Source organism: Ictidomys tridecemlineatus, chromosome 9 (genome assembly GCF_052094955.1).
Source record: "Ictidomys tridecemlineatus isolate mIctTri1 chromosome 9, mIctTri1.hap1, whole genome shotgun sequence".
Taxonomy (NCBI): Eukaryota; Metazoa; Chordata; class Mammalia; order Rodentia; family Sciuridae; genus Ictidomys; species Ictidomys tridecemlineatus.
In genome coordinates, this window is record NC_135485.1 from 91,150,993 (window position 1) to 91,175,571 (window position 24,579).

Consider the following 24,579-nt stretch of genomic DNA (forward strand, 5'->3'; position numbering starts at 1 on the left):
AAACAGAGATAAATCCTCAAAACATGTGGAAAATTTAACCAGATATCAAAAAATAAAAGTTAACAACATGACTTCAGGCAAGATATTTGACTCTGTGGACTTCAGATTCCTATAATAAATATTATGGCTATGATGTCTCTAATACCTACTTCCGGTAAGAAAATTATAAGTAACCTTCCCAAGATCACAGGGTTGTGTGGGTTATGGAAGTAGGATTCAATTCCAGCTTATTCAAATATATGGAGAATGTAAGGGACATGTGCCCCCGCCCAAATAAAACAAAATATTTAAGTGTTCATCTGTGGAAGACTTACCTTCAAGACATTTCAAACGCTGTCTATATCCTATTGCTTCTACAACTTTTTGTTGTTATTGTAAAAACACAAAGCCCATTGCTAATTTAGAAGACTGAAAGTTTTTTCACATAGCTTCATAAAATAAGAAAAAAACAAAAATGTCCATCTAAGATGATGCAATATGTGGAACCTTGCTCTAAAATGCAAGCTGTTTGGTTATTAATCAGTTGCACATTAGAGGAAAGAAGAAAGGCTACCTCCACGGTCTAGCTGTCACGTCTATGAAGAACCCTGATCAGATTCACGGCTTGGAATGTTTATCACTCACTAGCTTAACCTCAAGGGACCACTGATACAAGAATCTCTTCCTAGTCAGACAAATCAGAGTAGCCTGTGACTAAAAGTGGCAAGTCTCTGATTTGCTTAAAAGATCTTGATAGCGTTGAATAGTTTTTTTACTTTCTCCAGCTGTTTCTTTTTCATGAGTTAAATTCCAGGTTTCTATCACAGTCCCCACAGGCTTTCACGAGCAACTCTTATCTCCACTGCTCTCCTCTGCTTCTTCCTGACACTCTTTCCTTGCAATTGCAAGCTCACATTTTCTTTTTATTTTTAAGAATTAATACATCTAATAAGTAGGAAGGGGAAGTAATTCAGGATCTAAGGAAACAATAACCACTGATCTAGTGCTTCCCACAAAGATAGAATAATAGCTTTCCCAGGGAGCTAACAATTAAAAAAAAATAGAAATCACAACAGGAACTAACATAGAGAGCTCACTATGTGTTGAAGATTGTGATAATTACACTATTATTTCTTTTAATTCTCACAACAATTCTAAGGATTGTGATAATTATATTATTATTTCTTTTGATCCTCAAAACAACTCTAAATTTTAAATTTAAATTGAGTGAACTGTGATTACCCCTTACCTATTTTACAGATAGGCACAAAAATAAGTAACTTATTCAAGTTACTTATGGGTTATGTGGGTTATGGAATTAAGATTCAATTCCAGCTTATCGGACTCTGAACCCTTGCTCCTAACCCCTGCTAAGCTGTTACCTGTCCAGGTGTAAATAAAATGCTTATTTCCCTGGACCTGATTAACTCTCATTTTCATTCTTTCAAGCCTATAGAAAGAAAGAAAGAAGAAAGAAAGAAAGAAAGGAAGGAAGGAAGGAAGGAAGGAAGGAAGGAAGGAAGGAAGGAAGAAAGAAAGACAGACTAACTTTACACTAAAGGGCCTAGAGTCCTCTGGATAATTATTACTATAACTTTTTCACTTCTTGACATATGCCTCATATTTTCTTCCTCATCTAACTTTTTCTCCCATGAGAATGTTGTCCTTTAAATGTGGACTCTCTTCTACCTCTTGCTGGCTTCATTGCTTTGTGGTCTCAATCAAGTTCACTGCTTTAATAACCATTTACACCAGATGACTTAGAAATATCTTTATTCCAATTTCCCTGGAAGCTCCAAACTTGTGATCAAACTTCCTATTAAAACCTCCCCTTGGAAAGTCTAACAAGCCCTTAAAATATAATTCTCCATGTCTACCCTCCTCTTCATCAAAAACCCAACACAACCTGTCTTTATCCTCAGCTGTCTGAGTCGATTGTATCACCATCTGTACTCTGAGACAAGGGAGCAAGCCCGTGGTCATCCTGGACACCACCCTCCTGTGCTTCTCCCACAGGTCACCACCAAGTGCTCAATAACAGGCCACTAACTTCTCAAAACACTCCACTTTCCCCACCACCAAACCACCACTTTTCCATTCTCAGCTAACATTCCCTCTCATCTGGAATCCATCACTGTGATGGTCCCCAAAGTTTGCTTTGCACCCCTCACTGGCCTCCTTCCAAATTTTCTAAGCGACACTTGATGATATTTGCAGAATGCAAAACAAAATCCTGATTTACCTTTTGGATACACAAAAAACCTGCTGAGTGAGGGAGGATTAATTTCTATCATTTTGTATTGGCAAGTTGTATTTAGTGTCATTTTTTTTTTCCTTCTTTGTTCTGTGGTTTTTGTTTCCTGGTGATTTCCACCTGGCATTGGTGCCATGAGAGCTGAGATTTGAGGTGTATGCTGTAGTTCTACTTTTCCTTTTACTGCTGGAATGCCTCATCCTTTATTTTAACTCATAAGAAGAGAAAAGAAAGGGCCTTCAGTGAAAAATTGGACCTCTTATTTCTATTAATGAAACTTAAAGCCTTCTTTGCCATTTAACTTTCTCCCTACAAGTCTTACCTACCTACACATTTAGGTTCCTTAAGAAGACAACAATACTGTACTAAGATAAGTTTGTGAAATGATGAATGACACCAACCAAAGATTTTAGATTTGATGATGTCTTTGCCATAATTTAATTTTCTTTTTTTTTTGCCTTTACAAAATTTTTTTTATTAGTTGCTCATGACAATACAATGATCTTGACATATCATACATAATTTAATTTTCAAGAAAAAAAAATAACAACTAGGATTCAGCCTTTCCCAATCATCTCTTCTAAGGTAAATGAGCATTCAGACAAAATGTTTTGGTATTAATTTGGTTTCAAAAGTTGAAAAACTAAAATCAGAACATCATGTATCTTCAGATATGTATGTGAGTGTTTAACGTACTGCTAATTTCAAGTTGGAGTTTACTGGAATAGGGGATAGCCATGTCTTTCTAAAAATATTCAATTCAGTTAGCCAAGCACATTGGGAAATGGAAAATTGGAGAAAGCACATTTCCTTTCACTTGGAGCATGGTGGAATAGACCCTCTAACAAACTCGTAATGACATTCAGAGTCAAAGAGATAACACAAGTGTCCTGACTTCTTTTTATTCTGTGTCAAATGTGAATCCCTATCTTCATCTGAACTTCAGGAATTTCTACTACAGATAGTGATGCTCCCACCTGAAAAAAAAATAAGAGTATTACTAAGAAAGCACCATATGTATATTGGAGGGGAAAAAAACCTGAAGATAGAAACTTTTTTTTTGGAATCTGAGTTGAAACTAGACCATGGATCCCATTTTATATGAGTGTGTGTGTGTGTGTGTGTGTGTGTGTGTGTGTGTGTGTGTGTAAGAGAGAGACCGAAAAAGAACAGAATGTTTCATTATGAGTTTTTGCTTCAAGATCCAAGGATGCCTGTGGCCATATGGAAGCAATTCAGGGTAACGGGCATGCTGGCCAACTGTGTGGGCTTTCTTCCCCTTCACCGTCCAATTCAAATTATGTGTGACAATGGGTTAAGGCCAATGAAGAGAAAACTATTGGAAGCTGCACCTGAAAAGAAAGCCATCACTAATTCAAGGCCAGCCTGGATAACTTACTCAGACCTTGTCTCAAAATGAAATAAAAAAAAAAAAAGCTGAGGTACATGTAGCTTAGTGTACAGCACTTGCTTAGTGTGTTGAATGTGTGCAGGCCTGGATTCAATGCCCAGTACCACCAAAAAAATTTTTAAAAATTAAAAAAAGAAGACCCTGAATGCAAGATTCTATCACTGGGCTGTAGCTTTATGACACCTGAAATCTGTTCCAAGGCAGACTGAGCTCTGTGGACACTTACTTCTTGAGGAGTCTCATGAGAGCTTTTAGCACTTTCCTTCTTCCTGTCCTCCTAAAGGGCAAGAAACTTTATTGTATTCATCCTCCAAAATTTAGCTTAGCTTCTGCTATCTGAAAAACAATATCCTAGGATACTATTTACTTTATTTATTTTATTTTTCTTTTTTTGTGGTGCTGGGGATCAAACTTAACACCTCAAGCATGCTAGGCAAATGCTCTACCACTGAATGGCATCCCCAGCCCTAATTTGCTATTTTTTAAATGTCAAAAAAATGTATGCAACATAAAAAGATCTGTTTTGTAAAATCAAAAGGACAAATAGAGACTTTGAAGGTAATTTTGCATTAGTACAGGGGTCATTCTGATTTTAATGATGTTACATTTAGTCAATATATTAGACACCCAAAGGAAAAATATTCTCATAACTAAAATTCATAATTTTTTCAGAAAAAAAAATATTAAAAAGGGGGATCCTAAGGCCAAATTTTCTTGAAACCAATATCAAAAGGAATTCATGGTTTTCTTGAACCCAATTAAGGAATTCATGGCTCAGAATATTTAAAAAATTTTTTAAAGCATAATTGTTTACAAGATAGAATTAGAAAAATTTTTTAATGTTTTCTTTCATGTTTTGAACATTTTGCAGAGCTATAGCATTTATAGTTCATAAAAAGTACTAGTGAAAATTTTCCATCTTAACTCTTTGCATAAATTCTACTTCAGGAAAATCAGCTTATATGAACTTGAATATGACTTAAGCTAGAAAAAAAAGTAATTTTAAAAATTAGTGGTGGCACATATCTATAAACCCAGTGGCTCAGCAAGCTCAAAGCCAGCCTCTGCAACTTAGCAAGGCCCTGTCTTTAAATAAAATACAAAAAGGGGCTGGGGATGTGGCTCAATGGTTAAGGGACCCTTGGCTCAATCCTTGGTACCAAAATATGTACATACACACACATATTCTTTGGATCTAAGGAAAGGTAGAACTGTCATAGGAACTATGAGAAGGAATGTCACATGGAATGAAGATTATGGGCAAGCAAAGGGACCATCTGAGTCCCAGCTTGCCATCAACAATGACAGAGTAAATGAAGATCAAAAGACATACACAATGGGCCACAGATGGTGCATGGTCATCAATATTATTACTTGTATTATTATTATATTAACATCTACTGTTAGGAATGATAGAAATTGCAACAAAGCTAATTCTTAATACATGAAGAGTGTGTGTGCATATGTTCAGCTTTTAATCATATATCTGTGAATTCCTAAAATTATTTTTTTAAAAAAAGTGTGACCAAAAAAGTCTTCTCCCAAGAAGTTTACCATCTTGGAGAAACTGTAGATACACAATAAGCCAAAGATAAGCCAGTATCAATGGGCAAAAAGCAAACAAAAACTGCAAGTATTTTAAGGAATTAATTCATGGCTCAGAATATTTAAATTTTTTTTCAAAAGCATAATTGCTTACAAGATAGAATTAGAACAATTTTTTAAATCATGTCTTTGAGTCTAATAGATTTACAGTTTACAAAAGTAACCCAACAAATGCCCATGCAGACAGATGGAAAGCATTCATACTTGTGTGGAACATGTTATATGTCTAGTAAAGATTTCCTGAGTGTGCCTGTTTTTAGAAAGCAACAGTTATCCTCAGAACAAACAACATTCCTCAATTCACTCTGATCTGATGTTGAGTCCCATTATTTCACCAAGACAGCTTTCACTGAGGTAGATGAGACCTCCATATCACTGAATCCAGGAGACCAAAGAACCAAGCCAGAGAGCTACATAGTCAAGAGTAATCTTTAAAGCCCACACTGCTGACACTGCTGAATACAGAAATGTAAGTAAACATTTGTTCTTTGTTACAATAACAGTTACATAATTCATTTAAAGTAGATAAATTGATTCTGATGGTATTTCAGGACTCTCATGAATTAATGATACTACCTACCAAAATTGGCACCATGTCATGTGACAAATGACAAAGATTCTTTGGTTGGCCAAACTTCAGTCAAGTTTCTGAAACTTCTTGGAGACCCATCTGTGCACTTCCTTGTAAAATCCAGTTTTAGCATAAAGAACCCTGCTAAATCAGTCTCATCATATGTGATCATCCTCAGTATCTGATCAGGTTCTTAATCCTATGCCATTCCCCAAGTTGTATCTGATCACCTGGTATGTTTTTTGCAAAAATTCTGATAGTCAGTTTCATAAAAATCTTCCTTATTTCTGATGCTTCCTCTAAGTAATTTTCCTTCCAATGGTTCCACACTGCTCTTTGGCCATAAATTTTTCACTTGCCCATGTTATATTCAGAGTCAAGCCCAATCTCTTTCCTCCACTGATGGACCACAAACAATGACCTCTCCATTTATTGCAATGGTCTTAATGAAAGTCTTCCTTACCATTCGTTAGCAAGCATCACTGAATAATTCTTTTTTTAACACATGTGGAACTAAGTCTTATATGTATCTCATAATTTATGCAGAGAATGCTAAAAATAAAACTATTACCATTTGCTTCTCTTATAACCTATGGACCCCAAATTGTTTATTTCTTGGAAATTTTCAGTCTTTTACATTCTTATTTCAAAAATAATTTTAGTAGCCTACTTCAGATGCTTGTTAGGAAAAGTGTAATTTCAGACTATTCTGCATTTCAGTGCTTTGAATTATATAATATATTCTTAGAAAGATGTTGAGGAAGGCATAATTTCAATACAAAATTCAGAATTTATATTGGGCATTTCAGACTCCTATGTCTTTTTTGTGGTTCCCAAAAGGAAGTGCCTGTCCATCTGCCATGGTCATAAGCCTGCCTATCTACCCAAAACCTCAAGATATCACATAAAGAAATTTGTATTGTAGTTAAAAGAAATACAAAGAAAAAAATCATTTAAAAAATATTTTCTTATATAGATGAAGATATTTGCAATCCCAAAATTTTATGAAAAAAAGTTTACATTTTATCCTTTGTACTAATAAAATACCTGGAAATATATAGAAAAAAATAAATTTGTATTTTAAATAAGATAGAACTGTGAGGAATCAAATATGAGGAAGAAGTCATATCAGCTCTCAATGGCCTTAAAATCATGCTTTTGGGGACTTGCTTGTACACAGTAACAAAATAATCAATCTGCTAATATAAATTCATGTATTTTAATTTCAATCATTGAATTACTGATAATTCTATGTAATTATACATGTTGCCAATTGATAATGATGGTTACCTAAATTGAATAATAGCAAATGATGTCATAGGTCTTATCAAATGATCTAGGCATTTAGAAAACCATCCTAAAATTTGATTGATTTTTCTTACTCAAAAACCTTCTGCCTATGTAAAAATCCACTTGAAACTATTTACCAGGATTCCCTAAAACATAAATTCTAAATTGAACTAATAGTATATGTACAAATAAGGATTACTGTGATCTCTTAATGATGCTATACATCTGTTTTTAAGATGTTACACTCTGGCATGATTGTGACTATAATAAGATAGCTTCAGCTTATTCTCCTTGAAAATTCGCCTAAGCATGTGCATTTCCAATAACCACTGTGGAATAATGGATATTATAGCTTTAACAAGCACTTATTTTGCAGCATTGGCAATCTATCAACTTTTATGACATTAGTATGTTCAACTTATCTATTTTGAGAAATGTAACCTTGTTATTTTTATAAATACTAACAGCGCTGATGTATATGTGACTTTCCTATTAAAGTAAGGGAAGCGTCCTCTGAGCAATTGAACTTAACTAGCCTTCATTTCTGTGATTTGTAAGTATTCTATTGATTTAGACGTGCAGTTAAATCTACACTTAATGACACTTACTGCAACATCTTACACCCAGTTTTCTCTCACATTCTTTAAAGCAATAGTTCCCTGGACCAGTAGCATCAGAATATCTGAGAACTTGTGAAAAATTAAGATTCTCAGGTACTATCACAGAATGGAGTCACAAACTCTGAGGTAGGACCTAGAAATGTGTTTCAACAAGCCCAGCAGGTGATTGTGATGCAAGGATATTGTTGGAAAACCTCTGCTCTAACACAAAAAGATGCTCCCTTGCTATAAGATAGTCTTTATTTCTACTTTGGAGCAGTGAATTTTGTACAGTTTTTGTCTCCAAACTTAAGATGCTATTATACGTTATTGGACATAGTATTCATTATAGATGGTACCAAGTTTTGAAATTTTATAAAATAAAGACTTCAGGCTAAGGCATATTTTTAATTCATATGAAAATATTGATGTGTATTTAAAAGTTGTAAGAAAAAAGAATTGTCACCACTTTAAACACTAATGAACAGTGTCCTACCTGTCACAATTTTAATGGATTTTTTTTTTTTCTGTAACCAAACTAAAAGAAAACATGGCTGGTTCTAACCTTTGCCTTTAGTATTTCCTGGATCTCTAGAACTTGTGTAGTCTATACAACCAGGACCATGTGTGTGTGATGAATAAATTAAAAAAGAGGAAATAAATGTTTCTACACAAAGGCAAGATGGCGATGTTACCTCAAAGAATGGATAAAAAGAAACTGGCTTATTCTGTCAATATTGCCCATGATGTGGCCTGTGTACTCAGAAAATCTACTGAGAAACCTAAAAAAAAAATAAGAGAAATGTTTTTGTGCTTTTTTTTTTTTTTTTTTTTTTTTTTGACAGTAAAGCAGGGTGGTGCAGTTCACTAGCCTCAAAGCCTTGTGTATGCTGAAGGAATGCATTTCACTAGTAATATATGCAAATCAAATCCTGTATATATGCATTATAGATACCAAGAGTAAAACTTTGGGTAAAACATTTTTCTCTCTTTACCAGGAAAAAAAATAGGAGTCAACTTAATAGTATAATTTTGATTAAATAAGTATTGTTTAAATGTTTTTTTAAGTTCATTAAGATCTTGCATCAGAAGGCTATGGGAGTGAATTTTGCCTATTTCTCTTCATGTTTTAGTAAAACTCACATTTGAAGTTTGAGATAACCAAAATAGTGTGCTTCCCACTTAACAGCAGACTTCCCCAGTAGAATGTCAATCTTTTGAGAATTTTTTAAATTTAAGGAGAAAGAATACTTTCATAGAGCCATACAGAACTGGCATAAGTAATTCATATTCATGGATATCACTGTCATTCTTTAAAAAATCACTATTCTTTTATAAAATACTTAAAAATAATGATAGACTTACATTTGTCAAGTGTTCAGTTACATCAAAAGGGAGATTACAATATGTCAAGAAGTAAAAAACTTAATTGCATGAGTTAATAAAATAATTTGCTTAAATAAATGACAGGATTTATAATAAATCCCTGCACAGCAGCTAATAAACACAGCTAATAAACCATTCCAATTTAAATTTATCTCCATTAGAGAAAAATCTGTAATACCTGAGACTGTGCATTAATATTGGCTCCTTCCTTAACAAGAACTTTGACAACTTCTGCTTGTCCAGCCAAAGATGCAATGTGAAGAGCAGTATTTCCTTTCTGTTTGGGAGAAATAAAGTAGAAAATGTTAGAAGTTCTCCAATTTTGTAAAAATCAAAATGTACAGGCATTTTCAAATGAGTACAATTTATCATTTTATAACAATAGTAGTCTTCCCACCTACTTGTATTTTTCTACAATTGAAAATTGACGATTTCCTCTAATATCTCTCTTTTCTGTTTTTCATAATATTTCTCTAGTGTGAAGACATAGGAAGACTGTTCTCAGTGAATAAAAAAAAATTAGGATGTGGGTGCATGAATGTGTGTGACAATATATATTATCATGACACTCATGGGAGTTAATCAACAACTAAAGAATGCAACTACAAGGAAGTATTAACTTTAAAAAAAGTTTACTAAAACATTGAGTTTATTTCACCTTGCAATGAAACCTAGGGATTCTCAGTGGTAGTTGTGTTTCTAGATACAAAAGCATGTGGACATTACTCAATATTTTGAGAATAAAATATTTTGAGAATAAAAAATAAATTTTACATGAATCATAACATTGCCAATGAATTGTACTATTTTTAATACCTTTTTAGTTGTTGATAGACCTTTATTTATTTATATGTGGTGCTGAGAATCGAACCCAGTGCCTTACATGTGCCAGGCAAGTGCACTACTGCTGAGCCACAGCCCAAGCCCTGAATTCTACTATTTGATACATAAAAATTTATCACCCACAAAACCAATTGTCATTGAAAAATAATTTAAACCTTCTGTGAAAATATAGGTAAAGAGATTAAAAAATACTTGTGATGTAATTAAAATAAGTAACAAAAACTGGCAAAAAAACCCCAGATATCTATAGATTCTAAGACAAAGTTCAGACAATAGTTCAATTTCTGCTACCAAGCTCCTTGTGAGGCCACTAACCCTTTAAAATCTCAATAGAGTCTAAAAGAAAGGAAAAATGAAAATAATAACACTTCAACAACCAAAAAGTTGTTGGTTTAATGAATACACTATATTAATATGGGCAATTTTGGAGGCAAATAATTTTATTTACCCTCAAATATATATTATTTAAGTAATTGTTTCACGCTTATTTGATGTGCTTAAGAGAAAGATTTATATGTTCAAAGTAGGTAATTTACTACATAAAGTGAACTTATGTTTTAACTTCTTTTGAATTGCTTGATATTGTTTTTAAATTTTCACAGGAATTGTTCTTTACTATACTATAAGTCGGACTAATGTACATTTTGGTAGTTATGCATGAAGCATTGGAAATGTAGGTTAACTGACCATATTTCTAATTTATTCCTGAACTCTTTGTCCAGTAAGCCCGGGCCTACACCTGAGTGTGTAACTTGTCTCTCCCCCTCTACCACAGAGTATTGTCACATTCTAGTTCTCTCAACAGGGTTAGCTATAGCTGGTTACTGATTTTAGTTCTCCAAATAAAAAGTTTACCTTTAACAGACAAATATCTGTCACCATTGATGATATTTTTTAACATCTATTATTTATAATACACATGTCAACAGGTTCAAATGTATTTTAACAAAAACAGCATCCACAAGGGATCATAGCTTCTAGTAATGCCAAGCATCTTGTGTATTTCTTTAAAAGTGAGTTCCAGCTCGGCATGGTGGGGCACAACTGTAATCCAAGCAGCTAAGGAGGCTGAGGCAGGAGAATCAGAAGTTCAAAGCCAGCCTCCTCAGCAATTTAGTGAGGGCTTAAGCAATTCAGCAAGACCCTGTTTCTAAATATGAAAAAGGGCTGGGAATATGGCTCATTGGTTAAGTGCCCTGGATTCAATCCTCAGTACCCCCCTCAAAAAAAAAAAAAAAAAAGTGAGTTCCAAGTTCTTTATAAACACACATTTATAGTGAAAAAAAAATCTAATCTTACCCTAGTAATTCAATCCAAAATCCAAAAGCTCTTTTCCATTAAAGGATTCTGTATATTCCTATACCATGTTGAATGAATATATTACAAGATATGTCAATTTAATTAAAGCATGAACATTACTTGTTCATTTCCACTGACAAGTTTGCCACATCAATTTACTTTTAAAAAATGAATTAATCTTAGGGAAAAATGGTATTATTCACAGATAAATATATTGATTTAGTCCTCTTTGTGAATCAAAACAGGAAAGACAATTTATTCAATGTTAGATTTAGAAATTTCTTCAGTCTCATGTCTGATAAATCCTTAAACAAAAGATTCAAACTAAAAAGTTTAAATGAGAGGTCTTCCACTGTCGTTGTGTAGTTATGAATTTCAATGCTCCAGGGAACCTCTGAAATGCACACTGGGAAAAGAAGCTCCAAAGTAAGTCCTCTTTTCTAAGAAACACAAGTTCTATCAGCATGAACATTACCTTAGTGGCAGAATCCACCGAGGACCCTCGTCCCAGCAGCTCCTGGACCAGCCCCACGTGGCCCTCCTTGGCAGCCAGATGGAGAGCGTTGAGTCCATTCTGAGAGAAGAACAAGCAAAACCTCAGAAGAGGAGTCATGATGAGGGACACAGTGTGCCCATGGAATTCAAACACAGAACCCAGAGAATACACAGACTCTGGTGCGTCTGTCTGCCTGCCCGTCTGTCTGTCTCTCTCCTCTTTGTAGTCTCTTTAATCTATTCAGTTCAGAGACTGCCTTCTAGTGTTTCTGATTCCAATAAACAAAAAGGTAAATATTCATCAGAAACATGAATTTGGCAACTTCATTTCAACAAAACATCTTTTTTTTCCTTTAGTTAAGGAAATTAAATTAAATTTAAAAAGTAGAGATTTTTCTTTTTTATTTTATTTTTACTTAAAACTGGCTCAGAATAATGCTCTCATCAACCAGCTATAATCTAAGTGAGGGCAAGTGTATATCATCCTTGCCAGAGGAATCTCTACTTTTGTCTAATGAGAAAATAAAAAGAATAATTCTATATCACTTATTTTGTTCGGCAAAAAATAAAATTTTGCCAAGTTCCTAGAACCAATAGAGTTTTAAATTAATCTTACTTTTTAACAAGTAGGAGAAAAATGTTCTTTTTATAAACTTTTTTAAAAGTTCTTTTTATAAAACCACAGGACAATTTATTTTATTGGTGAATTATAATTACACATAATAGCAGGCTTCATTGTGATATATCTGTACCTGCACATAGCATAATTTGGTCTTCTGCATATCTCTGTACCTCCCCATTCCCTCCCCCCAAATCTCTACTCTCTACCCTGCTGGTCTCCCTTCTATTTTCATAAAATCCTTTCTCCTCCCACCGCCTCTTCTTTTCTCCCTAGCTTCTATAGGACAATTTTTAAAGCAATACAACTCTTCAATGATAACACTTTACTTAAAATACATTTTGCTCTATGGCATTAAACAGTCTTTCTTTAAGCAAAAATTTAAATTTTATCTTATATTATCTGTTAAAACTATAACATCTGGTTCCTATCTATATAAATCTGTAAAAAGTTATTTACCACAGCATTGAAAAAACTCATTTAGCATATTATTACTTAGCATAATCTACAGTCAATGCAATCTTTACCAAAGTATCAATGATATTCTCCAAAGAAATACAAAAATCACTCCTAAAATTCATGATACCACAAAAGACCTCCCAAAACCAAACAATGTTAAACAAACAAACAAATAAAAACCGAAAGGCATCATACTATTTGACTTCAGAATATATTACAAAGTTATAGTACCCAAAACAGCATGCCCCTGGCATAAAAACAAACACATACACTTATAGAACAGAGAGCCCCAAAAGAAATCAACACGCTTTGGCCAACTGTTTTTCAACAAAGGTGTCAAGAACACACATTTGGAAAAGGGTGCCTTTTTCAAGAACTGGGGCCAGAAAAACTTGATATCAATGTGCAGAACAATGAAGCTAGACCTCTGTCTCTCACTAATTCCAAAAATCAACACAAAATAGATTTAAAACTTAAATATAAAACCACAAACTATAAAGCTACTAGAAGAAAATACAAAGAAAATGTTTCATGACATTCATTGGCCAGAGCAGTACTTTTTTTTATTTTTTTGGAACGTACTTCAATAACACACAACAAAAGCAAAAATGGACAAATGAGATTACATCAAACTACAAAGCTTCTTCTGCTCAGCAAAGGAAATAGTCAGCAGAGTGAAAGACAATATTTTAAAAATACAGAAAATATTTGCAACTACATATGAAGTTTGAAAGTAGATCTGATCATACATAGAAGAAGAAACATAGCTGGGTGTGGTGGCCCACACCTGTAATCCCAGGAGCTCAGGAGACTGAGGCAGCAGAATCTCGAGTTCATAGCCAGCCTTAACAACTTAGCAAGGTCTAAGCAACTCAGTGAGACCCTGTCTCTAAATAAAAAACTGTAAAAAAAATAAAAAAGGTAGGGGTCTGGCTCAGTGGTTAAGCACCCTTGGGTTCAATCCCCAATACTAAAAAGAAGAAGAAACATATTAATATATTTGCTGTATAGTAATTATACTTAATGATTTTTTAAAATTTTTTTTAGTTGCTGATGGACCTTTATTCATTTATTTGTATGTGGTGCTGAGGATGGAACCTAGGGCCCCACACATGTGAGGGAAGCGCTCTACCACTGAGCCCCAAGCCCAGCCCTTACTTAATGATTTTGATATAGAAAGTAGTCAGCCTTTTATGTTTCAATAAAGAAAATAGGTAATGTTTGCTTTGGTTTTTTTTTCTTTGCAAAACAGCCCTGCTTCCTCATCCACATTTAACTTTGAGTAGCCAATAAAGTTGTTCTACAAAACATGCCTGTATGGTTTGGGCCCATTTACTGACACCAAATGGTAGAAAGTGAAGAACTTCTAATATTTTTATTACATTCCTAGAAAAATTAACAAATGAATCAAAAAGATAATAAAAACTTGAAAAAGATGGAATTTATTTTGCCCCTTGCATTCAAGCAGTATGAAAATGTTAACGAAGTTAAATGCAGACAGGTGATTCACAAATGAAAATTGGTTTTTGCTCCTACTACCAGATCAAGGAAAGCATTGCATTATAAAGTTGTTTTCTGATCTAATTATTCAACATCCAATCTCTTTGGTAATAGGCAATTATAACTGATATACACCTATTCTGGGGACAAGCAGAATGACCTTAAGGTAGGAATTTAAAGGTGATAGTTAAATCTGATGGTACTTAAGAGCTTAATCTTTTCTGATACCTTCTGATTGCTACATATTCTTCTGCATAGCCATCACTGGCTTTCCCACACTTTTTAAAGAAGTCTTTGGCTCTGTATATGGAGAATTGTGTAAACGTTTTGGAGTATGGATCAGTTACTTCAGTAAGAATCAAATGTTCCAGCAAATGGAAGTTGTCCAGATGGCCCAGGAAGCTAAACGGTAAGGAATGTCACATTTGAAGATGTCTGTAGTTAGTACTAGGCTTCTTTCCTTTCTCTGCCTCCATCAGGTTTTAGAACCCAAGAATTTCAAAGGACTGTTTAGATTATCCATGGTAATGATTCACTTCCTACTCAGCTCCAGGCCCTAGACAGAGCATCTACTCCATAAATACTGCCAGATAAATGAATTAATCTAAAGAGGAAATGTTTGGTAAAGACTACTTTTATAAAAAAAAATTAAAACTATTTAATGCATTTTATATAAAAAGATAATGGTCTCTATAATTTATAAACTTGTTTATATCAGGGCTTTTGTCCAAATGGGATTAGACATTTTTGATTTGGAGATATTATTTTCCAGGTGTCTGAGGCATGATAGAAACACCAGATTTATTCTGCCAGAACATATCTTCTCTCTAAAATCTCATATCATAGAATTCAGGAGTCTTCTAACTTTAGAGGCAAATGATAAACTTGGTTAAGTGACAAAATCTACATGGATGACTTTCTGTATTGATCCAGGAATTTAACCCGGGGATTCTCTACCACTGAGCTATATCCCCAAGAGACATATCCCACCCCACCCCCCCTTTTTTTTTTTCAAATTATTTTGAGACAGGGTCTTGCTAAATTGCCCAGGTTGGCCTCAGCCTCCTGAGTCACAGGGATTACAGGTATGTGCCACACTGTTTGACCAACCTCCCTCCCTCCCTCCTTTCTTTCTTTCCTTCCTTCCTTCCTTCTTCTTTTCCTCTCTCCTTCCCTCCATTCCTTCCTCCTTGTGGTACTTGGGATTAAACCTAGATCTTTTCAAAGCTGGTGATCCACATTTTATGAATGTCCTTTCTAAGACAAGAGGAATGAGATATTAAATTATTTTATCTCCTCTACTCTCTTTTAGTTTAAAAAATGGACCATTTTGATGATCATTTATGCCTCATTAGATAACCAAAGTGATCACTTTAGCTTTGGGGGGAAGGCAGAGTGGACCAGGGGATTGAACTCAGGGTCATACCACCACTGAGCCACATTTCCAGCACTATTTTGTAGGGTCTCACTGAGTTGCTTAGTGCCCTTTGCTGAAGCTGGCTTTGAACTGCTATCCTCCTGCCTCAGCCTCCAGAACTGCTGATGTGTGCCATGATGCCCAGCTAACTAGCTTTTTGAAAAGTGGTCTTATCTGATGTCAATGTTTACTAGATGTTAGAAAAAGAAAGTTTAACCTGTACATTGAAATCACCAACCAGCTGAGGGAAGATGGAGAAGGGTTTCCCATCTAGAACAATCAGAGCACTTCAAACAATTACTCCAAACAGATTCAACTCTGTGGTTAAGCCTCTGGCCTCTGAGCTATTATCAGCTGAAGGAGGAAAAGAAGGAAGCATCTTCACAATATTTGCCAGTAATTTCCCTTCCAGTTTCTTAATTTTAGTATTTCCCCCCTTATCATATCCCTGGCATAGGAAAATTAATTTTACTACAAAAATAAAAAATCAGGACTTTTGCACCCAGACTGTCAGTGGTTAAACATTTACAGACAATATCACTGTTTGAATGGCAAAGATGAAGGTGCTTTGACATTTTGTTTTTAATGTAAGCTGGAAAGACGGCTCCTCAAAAGCCAATTTCTCTAAAGTAGAGTAGCCTCAATCTGTTCTTTATTTAGCTCTAAAATTCTAAAATACAGATAACAGATGGAATCTACAGATAGGAAATAATCTTGTTTATATTTCTAATATACAGTCTGGAATCTACGGATAGGAAATTTTGCTTATATTTCTAATATACAGTCAAGCATTATTAATTATTCACCAATCCTTTATTGCTTTCTAAAGTGGCTTGAAAAATCATCTCCTCCACAGTAGTACCCTGAATGCCACTTTAGAGACTCAAAATAGAAAGAGTTGAGGAATAAAATGTTTTTTAAAAAAGGTGTAAAATGTCTCTTTAATCCCACAAATGACAAATCGAGGTCGAGAGCATTTATAACACTCTGCTCCATCACATCTGGGGATGTGGAAATATCTATTTCCCCTTGCACTCTATAGCAGCAGCTCATCTGAAAACTTCCACTTGCTGAAGACCAGCTTATGAGAGTACCAAACTTCTTATTTTTAAAAAGGTTTTTCAATGTATTTTTTTTTTTTAGTTGCTGATGGACCTTTATTTTATGCTGAGAATCCAACCCAGTGCCTCACACATGCTAGGCAAGTGTTCTATCACTGAGCCACAACCACATCCCCAAACTTCTTATTTTTGTTTCCATAAATATGGGGAAAATTTGTGTTAAAAATTAACCAAGGTACAAAGACATGATTTTCAATCTAGAAACTTATGAAGCCAAAATATATTTTTAATTAATCATTTCAGGAGAGGCTATCCAGTGACATATTACTTATCTTAGTTGACTCCATGGAGTTTACTCTATGTATTCCAAATGTAGCCTACCTCATTTCACAAAAGGAAGCCATTTAAATCTCCAACATATGAAAGAGTTTTCTCTCAACAAATGGCTAACTTTCTTGTAATTAAGTCTGACCCTCTAAATTAAAAAAAAATTAAGGAAAAGTTATCTTTTTGAGGGGAGGCACAAAGTGCCCATTATAAATCACTACAATATAGTCGCATTTTATTGAAAAATCAAAAGTATATGACTAAAATTTTCTTCGTGAGGAAATAATTTAAAAACAAAACTGTTATGCAAATCAAATTCAGGATACGCATGTGTGTTCAAGATTTTGTAATACTAATCCGTACAACTACTGAAACTAGAGTGGCTTTAAAGACACAGATGGGGGAAATTCTAGTTACAAATACTATATATAAATTCTTCTGTTGCCTTCTTTTAACATGCAAACATTTGGGATGGCAGTCATATTTCTAAATACATGTCCATTAGCAGCTTGCTTTATGCTAATGTCTTGGTTTGGGAATTTTTGACTACAAATAATTTTAACTAGAAATGGAATATGCTGTCAGGTATAGTGGTGCACACCTATAATCCCAGCTACAAGACCCTGTCTCAAAATAAAGAATAATATAGAAGGGCCTGGGATGTTGGTCTGTGCTAGAGCATCAACCTCACATGTATGAAATACTGGGTTTAGTCCCCAGTAACACACACATACGCACACACACACATGCAAATATGATAGATAGTTATCAGAAAAGCAACTTGTATCAACTGGACTTAAAATGTTTTATTTTATGATCATAAGCTAAAATAAATTACATGAAAATGGAGAGTGACAATACTATTTAAGGATAGAACTAAGCTGATTTCTTGAGAATAAGATATATAATGTTTTTGGTTAGCCCATTCTGGGAAGTCCTATGGGTAACAATTTCTAAAAATCCAAACTTCCCACAGAAGCCACATTGATGCTTTTTAGCAGAGAGTAATCACTTGATAATACTGGCCCGAAGTTCAAAAGAGGTTGTTGTTGCTAAATATTTTTACTTTGTCTGGTAAAGGAGTAGAAAAAAGACAGACATGCAGAACTGGGCAGCCTTTTTATCTGATTGGAGAAACAGGGCACCCTCTAGCAATTCCCAGTAGTGCCTTCTGCACATGTGGTGTTTGAGGAACCAAAGTCCTTTCCATTTCAAGATGTTAAGTCTCTGCATTCATTAGAACATTCATCATAAGCTTACTGAGTTCTGGCCAAAGTGTATCTGAAACAATTTGTGTTTAACAGAGACATTAACTCTTCACTCCCTAGATTAATATCAGGATTGATGCTCAGTTAGATCACCAGAAAGCAATGTGTCTGGAACACATTATTTCTATTCCCTAGAGAAATGGTTTTACTCGATTATGAAACATGATGACCCGTTTGGTTTTTATGTAAGATGGATATAAGAGATGTCCATCTGAGCAAGATTTTATGGCCTTGTGTTTATAGAATATCTATTCTCTGGATTAACTGTTACTGAAGTCAGTAACAGGAAAAAGTTTTATTAAAAAAAAAGCTATTTTCTTCCTTTTGCTAAACTTTAAAAAAAATCATGTAATTCACTGTCGTTTTTTGCTAGTTTCCAGCAGACACAGGATAAATTCAATATTTATATGAATTAAGTTACTCAATCCTCTAGTTCTCTATTCTTTTTCCTATGTATAGTTTCATTTTTGACAATGTCAAAATCACAGGATATGTGAGCATGTGCTGTGCCACCAACAAGTTATTGGAAAAAAAAAATTAATTCCTTTTGACCTCAAAACAGCATTAAGTGTCATTCACGCTTAGATTACCTATTTTGACACATACTAAGTGTGTCAAAATAGGTAATCCCCTACCTCCTAATTATACTTTAGATCAATATGATGACTGATTCTAATCAGCTACTCAGTCTCACAATACTGACCAACAATTTGGGAAAAAAAACTTAGAAATGTATTATGGTTAAAAATTAAAAATAAAAATTTAAGATGAAATTATAAGAATTAATTAAACCTGAAAAATAGTAGGCTAAGCACTCAGTTAATATTCTTAGTATGCTAGAGGGAATAAAACACCATTTGTGTTTTAACTCTACTAAATAAATAGAAGGGAAGTAGATGAATATAAAGTTAAAAATTTTGCAAAAAACAAGGAAAACCCATGGAACAATTGGGTTAATTAGAGAGAATTGGAAATATTTCCTTTTAGGTGCTAAAAGAGTATTATTTGTTTGCAATTGACTGTGCTTTTTTCTCTTACATCAGTCACTAGTATGGCATTATGTAAAAATGTGAATGTGTAACCTATGTGATTCTGCAATCTGTATTTGGGGTAAAAATGGGAGTTCATAACTCACTTGAAACTAATGTTCGAAATATGATATGTCAAGAGCTTTGTAAGGTTTTGAACAACCAATAAAAAAATAAAAATAAAAATGTTAGTCAAAAAAAAAAACATTTTCTTCTAATTTCCTTTTTTTTTTTTTCCTTCTTTAAAGTATGGCCAACTGCAGGAATAGTAACATGGTGTTGGAAACTCTAAGAAATGCAATCTGTTCTTGCTCTGCTACTAACCAGTAGTTAGAAACAAGTTTTAGGTGAGTAACCCACAATGCCCTCTACCAATATCATATAAACAACAACAATAATGATAACAATGATCGTCATCTCAATGGATGAAAATGTCCATTTAGGCAGTATGATGACAGATAAATAGATGAATACTTATGAGCACCAGTTATGTACTAAACGTGTAAGCTACTTTACATATATTATCTTTTACTCTCATAACAACTCTCTAAAAAAAGGCTGTTGGATATGACTGTCTACCAATTAATGATATTAAAAAACTATTAACTCAAGCTGTATATAGTTTAAAACTGGAAAAGATCTTGGATATCTGGTAAGCTAACATAGATGAGCAAACAGAGTTCAGAAGTGAGTACCCAGCTAAGGTCAACATGGAGAATGAAACCCACTCTCCTAGTCATCACTAGCATTGAAAATGTGAGATGAGTCATAAGAGCCCAGACTTGACATTGAATGCTCTCCAAGGAATATTCTTAGAATGTAGAGTGATGAGATGGAAAAAGTGTAGATTTTACAGGAATTAGCATTGCATACTAATCCAAACCCTCCCTGCCATTTCCCCACTGAGTAAACACTAGTCCCTGCATCTTCAGAAAGGGACTGTGGTCCTCATCTGATGCTCTAGTAAAGCAAAAACAAAACAATAAATGTAAAAAAACAGTTTGGTAGATGGTATGAGGTACCAGTTATTAGTTTTCATATCCTACTTGCCATACACAAAAAATATAAAATATCAATACTGAAAAATTAAAGGCTTTCCACATGCAAATTGAAGTATACATGTGTTGGTGTGTCTTGTACATTTCATGTAAACCCAAGTCACTCTACAAAATGTTACTTCATAGATAATTTCAGAGATTCATTATAATTATTTTTGATATTGGAAAAGAATACAGAAATGGTTTACACTATAGTATCATTGCATATGTTAGAGAAGCATTTGTTTTCTATACTGTATCTATAGAAGAGTACTTATTCAAGAGTGATCTAGTGATATTCTAAGCATAAAACAGAAAAAGTCATACTAAATATGAAAGTTATAGAAACTGTCCTCCTTATACACTGTAGCACTAAATCACAATAACAGTAACGATCCATTCTTAATTCCAGCTGGTCCTGACCATGGTATTGAAATGAGTAAATATGATAATCTTAGGGTGCTGATATTCCTGATAAGGCCTCCCTTCAAGTTTAGTGGCAAAAGACATGAAGCTGTTAAAGAGTATGAACAGATTTGTCATACAGAGATGTGTTACCTACAGCCTTCTATTGAAATATGAATTTATGAGGGAAGCATTTTAGCATGATAATATGATGCATTGAGGTATAGATCCACTTTAGCAATGATCTACACAGGTGTTAGATTCTCTACATGCAGATATAGACTAATTTCTAGCAATAGTTTAAATATCTGTCAATTACACATGTTGAACAGAAACCAACCAAATCAGCTACTATGGATAGGTCCTTGATATTAGTTTACTTAAGTTAATACTGATAAAAAATATAAACTTGAATTTTTAAAATAATCAACAAATATCCACTGAGCCCTTATTGTAACCAAGATATTGGGCTACATAGATCTTTGAGTACCAGGCAAGGTATCACTTTTGATACTACAACTTTAGAATAATGCTATTTCTATATATTGTTAAAATGGCTAAACAGACCAAGTAGTTAAAAAACAAGGTCATAATGCTACTTTGAAACAATAATGAGCATATCAATCAATCCTAAAGAAGTTATCTTTTTTGTTTAGTACTTCTATCTAAATTTTATGAAGCAATATTGTAATTGTTTACCATGAGATTTATGATACTCTAGTCTCTATTTCCCTTGCTGATTTTATTATATATTTTGCATATTGATGGATTTTCCTAAGCTCATATAAAACTAGAAGATGAAACCCTAGGTACAGAAGATATGCAATAAAAATTTTTATAGAGTCATTTGAGTGTTAGTTAAACTTCTGTCACATCCAGAAAAGCCACAGAGTTGTCCATTCCAAAAAGTTGAAGAACAGAATCAAGAAGATTTTTATGGTTTATATGTGAGGTGTTGTGCTTTGCATGTGAGGTGTCCCACTAAAAGCTCACGTGTGAGACAGGGCAAGAAGGTTTGGAGGAGAAATGATTGGGCTATAGCCTTAGCCTAATCAGTGAATTTATCCCTCATGGGTTGGATGGGTAACTGGAGGCAGGTGGGGTGTGGCTGGAGGAGGTGGTCCATGATTATGGGCTATGTATTTTGCATCTGGAGAATGGAGAGTCTCTCTCTCTCTCTCTCTCTCTCTCTCTCTCTCTCTCTCTCTCTCTCTCTCTCTCTCCCTCCCTCCCCCTCTGCTTCCTGATCATCATGTGAGCTGCTTCCTTCTGCCACACATTCACCATGATGTTCAGCCTCACCTCGAGCCCTGAGGAATGGAACCTGCTGTCCATGGACAAAGAGGCCTTTGAAGCCATGAGCCCCCAAATAAACTTTTCTTCCTCCCATAAAATTGTCTGAGTCAGATCTTTTAGTCACAGCAGCAAAAAAGCTGACTAAACAAAGATGCAACTAAACTTACGTGAAGGTTAAATTTTGTGTCAAAATCAATTTAACAAAACAAATATGGTTTTGTATCATAATACGAATTCATAATTTATACAAACTTAGCAAGGATTTGCAAGGTACCCACCAAGTGCTCAGCTCTAGCTGCCAGGTTCTAAGGGAAGCAAAGGCCACATGGCATAGTTTCTGTCCCTAAACAGCCAACACATACTCTTATTAAACCACTGAAAAATAATATACACTCGTCAATAATTTTACTTTTCAGATCTCTGGCTACCTTGCTTTATAAATCTTACAAGTTGAATGAAAGGCCTTCAGTCTAAGCCTTATACTATTAGAAAAGTCCAATTAACTTCTGTAACTTCTTTAATTGTATTAAAATGTAATTTGGATGGAGGCAATTAAAATAGATGAGTTCCTAAAATATTTCAGAAGTAAGAGATAGAGAGAAAATAGTCACATTTAAGGGCAGTGATAGAGAAAACTGGCACCCCAGAAATCCAAGCCCCCCTCCCCCTGGGTTGGGGGCTCTTGTGTCAGAGGCACCCCTAACCAGGACTTCCCAAGAGAAGCCACATCTGTAGATGACACATATACAAATATTTATGAAATACTATTTACAGCTCCATCTTCCATCAGCACAAATGACCTTAAAAAAAGGAATAATCTGTACAATAGGGGAAAAATAAAACTAACAAAATAACCCATTTACATTTCTTCCATCCATTCTCTCTGTATCCATCCATAATTTATGTACACCTTTTTCACCTCTTCATGGTAGCTTCCTTAAACTAAGACAACTTGTTTCCTGTGATGGAATTAAGTATTTATTTAGTTGTGATGATAAAAAAGGGCAGAGCAAACACTGTGTCATCTTTGTCAAATGTGATTTAGCTGTGTCCTTGGCTGGTCTCCAAGGTCTCTGATTTAATAAAGTATAAACTGTAGGTGATTTAGGAGTAAATTTGTTTTATGGGTGACTTTTTATTATTCTCAAGTGTTTAAGGTTTTCTTTTTAATTCCCAAATGATGAATATTTCATGAGCTATTTGCTACAACCTTGTCAATTTAAAAATATTTGCAATAAGACTTGGAATTGGGTAAGTCACTGATCATTTCATAGGGAATTTAGAACAAGAATGCGTTGAAGTACACCACCTTACGTTGTCCACTTCCAGGTCACTTCTCCATTGGGGCATTCCATAGAGTGCTCCAGGCCAGTAGCTCCCTATTGGGCACTGGTCTTTTCCCCTATCTAGTTCCATCAAATGTTTCTATCACATAACCCTCAAATTTAAAGAATGACAGTTGAGTCAGCTTCAGAGAAAAACTAGTTATAATATTTATCCTCAGAAGCTTATGAAGAACAAGAGAGGTTCATTTCTGTAATCCCAGAAGCTTGGGAGGCTGAGCAGGAGAATTGCAAGTCAAAACCAGCCTCACCAACTTAGTGAGGTTCTAAGTAACTCAGTGAGACCCTGTCTCAAAAAGATCAAAAGAATTGGGGACGTGGCTTAGTGACTAAGCCCCTGGATCAATCTCTAGTACAAAAAAAAGAAAAAAAAAAAAAAACAAGAGGAAAGAGTCTATGGGTGCTGAGGAATAAGTAGCTGATGAATGAAAGAATAAGAAACAATCATTATTATAGTTTATATTTTACATAATCATAGTATAACTTAAAGATATATATTATATTTTATAGGTGATAGAAGTCAAGTAATTTACTTCAAAGATCCCTACCACTAGTAAGAGGACAAACAAAAAAACATATACATAGATCTGTCTGATTCACAAATCCATGCTCTCTAAGGTAAAATAATTAAGCCATAAATCAGTGATTCAAACAGTAGGACATAGCAGAGTCATAAAATCAGCATATTGTCAACCAGTATATTTCAAATCATGAACTAGAATAAAAGAAAATAGAATTCACTGTGCATGGCAAGTGTTCAATTTTGTGAAATTTCACACACATTTGCATATATGTGGGTATGTACATGTGCACAAAAAAACTAAAGATGTTTAGATGAGACCTGAGACATGAGGTCATCTTGTGGAAACAACATGTCCTTTCAAATCAAATAAATAAAGTTGGTGCTCCCATAGATCGTGTTAAGAGCAGATGATGGATGTTTAGGAATAGTTTTTATAGTGTGCTTATTTGAATTTTCTGAACTCATTTCTATTTTAACAAGTGTTGCAATGCAAATAAGAAGACTGACAATGAGATGAAGCAAAAATATTCATTTTGTGGATCTATGCCAAATCACTATGAAACC

At 34.3% G+C, this 24,579-nt stretch overlaps 1 protein-coding gene and 1 non-coding gene across 51 annotated transcripts in view; both read right to left on the reverse strand.

The window, feature by feature from the left end:
- The window catches only part of Ank2 (ankyrin 2), a 636,862-nt gene that overhangs the window by 153,334 nt on the left and 458,949 nt on the right, over positions 1–24,579 (reverse strand). For all 50 annotated transcript variants that reach the window (XM_078021790.1, XM_078021757.1, XM_078021763.1 and 47 more), the window contains 2 exons: positions 11,713–11,811; positions 9,274–9,372 (listed from right to left, as the gene is read on the reverse strand). In XM_078021790.1, coding sequence (XP_077877916.1) covers positions 9,274–9,372; positions 11,713–11,811 — 198 coding nt within the window. The remainder of the gene's footprint in view (positions 1–9,273; positions 9,373–11,712; positions 11,812–24,579) is intronic.
- On the reverse strand, positions 12,154–12,226 carry LOC120892655 (small nucleolar RNA SNORD103/SNORD85). The gene has a single exon (XR_005737438.1). It is a non-coding gene; the product is annotated as a small nucleolar RNA SNORD103/SNORD85 (small nucleolar RNA).